Here is a 6,160-nt window from a genome sequence, read left to right as displayed (position 1 = left end):
TGAGTACTTATTTAGTGACTTCTTTTGCTGTGCTTAGAACTGAGACTCAAAGGTCAGCAAGGTAAGTCAACAAAGGATAACTGGACATCTTCAAACCTGATGTAACTGATTTTCACTGTGAAGATTACTTTATGTAGAGGATACTCTGAAATGCAGGAAGATGCTTGAAGATGAAGATGCTTGACTCTTTTGAGGTGCACTCAGACTCTAAAAATGAATGGTTTTAAGTGGTGGAGAAAAGTAACAGAACACACCAATGCGAGTTGATTATATCCTATAAAAAATTGCAGCACCTCTTTCCCTTTATTTTGAAAAAAGTTAGGTACAAAATACACAAGGCTTCATAACAGCTGTGTTTTAAAATCAGCATTGGAAAGATCCCTTACTAAGGCAAGAGCAGTGTGGTACAGCTGATGGAGAACACCAAGTGTATTTTACCCAGCAAGCCACAAATCAGAGACCAGCTCAGAGATGCTCTTGTGTGCAAGATGCTGTACATACTAACACAGATTTCTTAAGGCTTTTACTCCTCAGCCATATCTTCAATAAAAAAACATTTGCTCTCGTAGCAAGAGCAGATGCTGAAAGTCTGTTATTTTTCACCCAAATCTTAGCTGGCACAGCCTATTTCAGGCTACAGAGGCTCCTCTGCCACGCAGTTCCCTCCCATTCAGTTGATGGGGAAGATGAGCTTTTTCCTCAGGGTGAAACTGGGCTGTGGCATCTGCTTCTCTGCATTTGCACTGCAGCCCTTTCTGCTCACCTCTTGATTCACTGCTGTCAGGATGGTGAGAATATCTTCCCCACTGCAAAAAAAACCACAAGCATGTTTTGTGTCAGGGAGGCAGTTAACAGCAGAAAAATTACCACAATCTCACACGTCTTGATCTACACCAGTGGCTCCTGCTTTGAACAGGCTTTAGGGCAGCCAGCTAACTGCCTGGACAATCTGCATGGTGTTGGCTCTGTCCTTCATCACTGTTTTCACCCCAAGTGAGCCCTCCCTCTGCAGCCAAACCAAGCCCCTGTCATTCAGCAGGATAATGGAACCATGGTTACCGAGGGCAGCTGTACTCCAGGTGCTTGCACAAGGCCTGTATGTACCAGGTCCCCTGCCTGGGGCTTCTGTAGGACACGTAATCCTGCAGGGTAGCCATGCCCAAGAGGAAGTCTGCCTCTGAAGGGATGCAGCTGACCTGAAATCTTGCATCTGATTCTACAGAAGGATCTTGCTCTCCAGAATCTGCTTCAACAACCACACCTTTCTGGAAAGCATCACCTTGGCAGGCCTGAACAAAAAAGACTTTGGGTTTTCCAGCCAGTGAGCGGCAATTCTCTCCAGTGAAAGAAGTGGTCAGCTCCTGGATAGCTACCTCCTGCCCATCAACACCATAAATAACGCCTCTTTTCCCATGAGACAGGATACAGCAAACAAAACAGTCTCTGTCCTGGTGGTCTTGGCACCGGTAGGAGTTGACAGTCTCCCGGATTTGCTGTGCAGTAAGGTCTTTATGTTCTGCTACTTCAAAGTGAAGCTGGCTGAAGACTCTTCTGAGAGCCTCTGGAAAGCAAACAGGAGGGGAACTGGAGCCATTTCATTACACGAAGGTTTGACTCTGCAATTGCAAATTACATTTCTAGAGATGATCAATGATCCTTCTTTTTACATCTTGCTACACTACTGTCCACATAGTTACATTCTGCTCTGACAGTAACCTAGTACTCTCATCACTAATCATATCTGTAAGGAGTTCCCTGAACCTTCATTAAAAGGCATCCTTGTTATCTTGCTGTTCAGCTTTGCCTCTGCTTGGAAAGCATGCAGAACCATGAAGAAAGGTGTAAGTAACTCTTTCCCCCACTCACTTTACAGCTGGTCCTTTCATCTCTTAAAAGCCATGAAGCAGTGCACTTGCTTTACCCCAGAGGGGAGGGCACTACCCTCTCAGTGAGTACCTGTGTCACAGGAAGGGAAACTGTGCACTCTGACTCCTGAATAAAGCAGAGTTCAGCTCCATCCAGCCACTGAACCATCAGGGAAGGCCTGATGGCCTAGGGAAGCCAGCCTAGCTTGTAAAGCCCAGGCTGAGGTTGGTGCTTAAGGGTGCAGCAAAATGCTAGTGAATTGTTCTGACTCAGTGAGGAAAAGCTTGATGAGCTGACTGGGGTTTGTCAGCACAGGGCCAGAGCTGACTCAACTACTACAACAGAAGTATCCTAGAAAGGGAAGACTGAAATGCAGACCTTTAGCACAGGACAAGGAGAGAAGATACACAGACTCATCTTTAATATTCACTGTACCTGCATCCACGTCTGTCCCATCACGATCCTTCATGCTTCTGAATTTTGGCACTGTTTCCCTGGCTTTTGCAAAACTGTGGTTATTCAGGATCAAGCACACTCCACGGGGCTGGCTACTCATTTTGTAAGCTTCCAGCTGCTAAGAAGAAAGACCAGTGGTGAAACTACTGCACTCTCCTCTGGGTGCTTCTCAGCCCTTGCTAGTGACACAGCAGGGTGAGGAGTCAGCTGGTTTTCTCTCTAGGCAGCAATGATTTTTCCTCTTCTAGGCAGTGCTTTAAACAGTTAGGCTTATAACTGTTCACCTCATGGGGAAATTATCTTTTCTAAGACAAAATGATGATGTTTCTAAGAAGCAAACTGACTTACCTGGGAAGATGCATTCCATCTGCTAGGAGAATCGGGTGACATAGGTGATGGCAGCCAACTGGGCTGGGCTGAATGCAGAAAAAAAAAAGTTTAAGTATAAAACGGAGCACTAGAGGAAGAAGAGAAGACCTGCTCCTATTCTCCATCCCCACAAGTACCTCCCAGGGTAAAATTGTTCTCTGAAAACCCTAAATTGTTAGCTACAAACCACTAGATAACCCGTTAAAATGGAGTAAAATGCACTGTGTTCAGTTGATAAGTAACTGGATGCTTGACCACTTTTTAGAGAGGCACCTGTGTAAAGAAGTGAGATGCAAGTGGTGTAGAGAGTGCAAAAGCTAAAGAAGAGTGAAAAATCTAAACATTGTTTTTTTCAGGTCTCAGTTACCTTCAGAGCCTCCTGTACTGCCCCCCTGTTCCTCTGTGATGAGCATCTCTTCCTCACCTGAAAAGTATTCCTTATTAGTCCTGTTTGCCACTTAGGTGTCACTTCAAGAATAAGTATGGGAAAGAGGACGTTCTGTTTTGTTTTACCAAACAGGTTTAATTCATACTCTTCAATTCTCTTCAACAGGCTGGGGTTAATTTCTGCACAGAGACGCTTCAGGATATTTAGGTTGTTTTTGCCCAAAATCTCCTTCTTCTCCATCTCAACGAAAATGTCGAGCATCGTCTGTGGAATCAGAAAGTTTGCTCGTAGGGCAGAGCCCTGCTGCCACAGGGAGGGAGGCTGCAGCACGGGCAGGTGCTAAGATCTAACAAGATGTAAGCCAGGAAATCTCCTGGTGATCACACAGGAATATATAATGTCACATTTAATGGCTGCTTCCACTCGTTCGAGTCTGAGTGGCCCTCTTGGGCACTTAACTGAAGCACAAGAATCGGTGCAGTGACCATCTCGAGCCATGCTGAGAACAGGTAAAATCATGGAAAATCATAAAGATGGGAACAGGGCAGAGAGACTGCTCTGAAGCAAAAGGAGACCCCAGGGACAGGAGCCTTTGCCAAACAGGGAGTGGCAGAGCACAGTGGTCTACTCAAGGGCTTACTAGAACAGCAACATCAGATGGTCAGTCTCTCCTTCTCTAAAGAGGGAAAATGCTGTCATAAAGCAGAATAAAGTACCCAGCAGGCTGAGATACTGTGAGAGCAACTGGATCTCTTGCAAGGCTATTTTTAAAAATTCCATATTCTTAGGCCTTAGCCTTGGTAAGAATCTGCTGCTTAGATTTGTATTTTCCAAGTCTGGAAGTAAAAGTATAAAGGAAGACATGATTTCCTGTGTTTGACAATCACTTAGAAAGCAACTGACAGAAAAACTCAGATGTGCAGGATCAGGACCAAAGCCACTGAGTCCCCTCAAAGCCATGATGGTGCTTGGACATGAAGGTCTCTGAGCCTGGCACAGGACTGACCCATACTCTGGGGCTGTGACACTGCTGCAAAAGCCACACATAACACTGGCACAGACAAGTCCTGTGTGCATCAGAGAGCCCTTTCAGGAGCATCCTTTTCCTTTTGGTGTTTTCACCATCATAAGAGTGACTACTCATTCCCCTCAGAGCAAACAAATGCCATGATAGATTAGAATAATATCTTAAAAATAAATAATCATGTAAAAACAAACAAACAAAACAAAACAAAAAGAAAAACAAACAAAAAAAACCCCAGAGAAATATTAAATAAATTCTTACAGTCTTAGGGTTTAGTTTGGATTTTGGTAATTCTTTCTCCAAAAGATTCTTGAAATACTTCAGCTCATCTTTGGTGATGTCTTCTGACAGCTGAAAGAGCAGGTACCTAGGAAGGGAAGGGAAGAGAGGACACTGTTTCATCACATTCACAGACGTGTCCCTTAGAACAGTTCAACACCACAGCCCCTTCACCTCCTCCCCCAAACACATATCCCTTTTATTTTCCTTTTTAACTGGGAGGTTGTCAGTCTCTGAACATCCAGAAGTCAAACCAGCTGCAATTAAAAAAGATCTCAGCTTTCCCAAGATAAAAACCAGGCCGCAGCTTCCTGGAATCGAGAACAAAGCCACATCCCCAGAGCCTTAGGGCAGCACCCGGGCAGGAAGCCCTCTGGGGGCTCTCAGAACGTGCAGTTTGGATTTTCTCCCTTTTCCTGGTCAGAAATGTTAAGCTTCTGAACAGCTTGAACCTGCAAGACGCTTGTGTGCTTCCTCCCACACCTCAGCCCAATGTTCGAACCCTCGGCCAAAGCTTGCAGAAGCCACAGGAGAAGGACAGAGGTCCCTGTCCCCCCCGCCTCTCACTCACTCACCTGTAGGCCGACACCTTGGCTCTGCCAGGGATCCGAAGCTCTCTCTCCATCTCCTCTCTGCTGGAGCCCAGCTGCTCAGCCAGGAGGTCGATGCGACCGATGCGGAAGAGCAGCTCCCTGAGGAAGGCCATGTCCCCCGCCTCCACCATCCCTTTCTCCTGCAACACTTCGAAAAAATCTTGCGCCGGCTTGGCTTCCAGCTTCCCCAGGGGGACGTGCTCCATGCTGAGGAACTTGAGAGCCGCCAGTTCGGTTCCGTCCAGCTCCTGGCTCACCTGGAGCAGCTGCAGCCGCGGCAGCTCCATGGCCCCGGCACGGAACGAGGCTGCGCGCTGCCTCCGGGATGGGGAGGGCGGGTTCGGAGGAGGTTCGGAAGCGCCGGGGCCCCTGGGAGATGTAGTTCCTGAGGGATTTCTAACTGCACAACAGCAAACCCAGCAGCAACAACACACGACTGACTTTAAAATCACAGTGTAAGTGCGGGGGAGGGTGTCCCACCTCGGGCGGCATCTCCCAAGGACGGGAGGGAGGAGGGAAGAGATTTTTTTACCAGCTGGCATTTCATTCCTCTGAAACCAACCACTAACACCTGAGTGCTCCCCTTGAGCCACCCTCAGAGCATCCAAACTCTCTCCAAATAAGTGTTCTCACTGAGCAGCGATTTAAAAGCAGAATCCCTTCCCTCCAGGAAAAGGGTAGAGGGAAAGGGAGGAGAAGAGAGAAGAGAGAAGAGAGAAGAGAGAAGAGAGAAGAGAGAAGAGAGAAGAGAGAAGAGAGAAGAGAGAAGAGAGAAGAGAGAAGAGAGAAGAGAGAAGAGAGAAGAGAGGAGAGAGAAGAGAGAAGAGAGAAAAGAGGAGAGGAGAGGAGAGGAGAGGAGAGGAGAGGAGAGGAGAGGAGAGGAGAGGAGAGGAGAGGAGAGGAGAGGAGAGGAGAGGAGAGGAGAGGAGAGGAGAGGAGAGGAGAGGAGAGGAGAGGAGAGGAGAGGAGAGGAGAGGAAGGAGAGAGAAGAGAAGAGAAGAGAAGAGAAGAGAAGAGAAGAGAAGAGAAGAGAAGAGAAGAGAAGAGAAGAGAAGAGAAGAGAAGAGAAGAGAAGAGAAGAGAAAGAGAAGAGAAGAGAAGAGAAGAGAAGAGAAGAGAAGAGAAGAGAAGAGAAGAGAAGAGAAGAGAAGAGGGAAGAGAAGAGAGGAGGGAAGAGGAGGGAAG

General features: G+C 47.0%; 1 protein-coding gene across 3 annotated transcripts; it reads right to left on the bottom strand.

Annotated features, from left to right (window-relative positions):
- Positions 1 to 292: 292 nt before the first annotated feature.
- On the bottom strand, positions 293 to 5,517 carry LOC103530377 (caspase-8-like). Of its 3 annotated transcripts, none has more exons than XM_008495934.2 (8): positions 4,958 to 5,517; positions 4,365 to 4,470; positions 3,205 to 3,343; positions 3,059 to 3,115; positions 2,671 to 2,738; positions 2,302 to 2,437; positions 1,060 to 1,561; positions 293 to 806 (listed from the first exon to the last, which is right to left on the bottom strand). In XM_008495934.2, the coding sequence occupies exons 1-8, from the start codon at positions 5,515 to 5,517 to the stop codon at positions 671 to 673; spliced, it is 1,704 nt and encodes a 567-aa protein (XP_008494156.2). In that variant the 3' UTR covers positions 293 to 670. The 3 variants fall into 3 exon arrangements, with proteins under 3 accessions (XP_008494156.2, XP_030310557.1, XP_030310556.1); XM_030454697.1 differs by having other exon boundaries at positions 1,197 to 1,561; positions 2,302 to 2,440; positions 4,958 to 5,514; XM_030454696.1 differs by having other exon boundaries at positions 2,302 to 2,440; positions 4,958 to 5,512.
- Between the last annotated feature and the right edge of the window lie 643 nt (positions 5,518 to 6,160).

Source organism: Calypte anna, chromosome 7, assembly GCF_003957555.1.
Source record: "Calypte anna isolate BGI_N300 chromosome 7, bCalAnn1_v1.p, whole genome shotgun sequence".
Lineage (NCBI taxonomy): Eukaryota > Metazoa > Chordata > Aves > Apodiformes > Trochilidae > Calypte > Calypte anna.
This window is presented reverse-complemented; position numbering and strand designations above follow the sequence as displayed.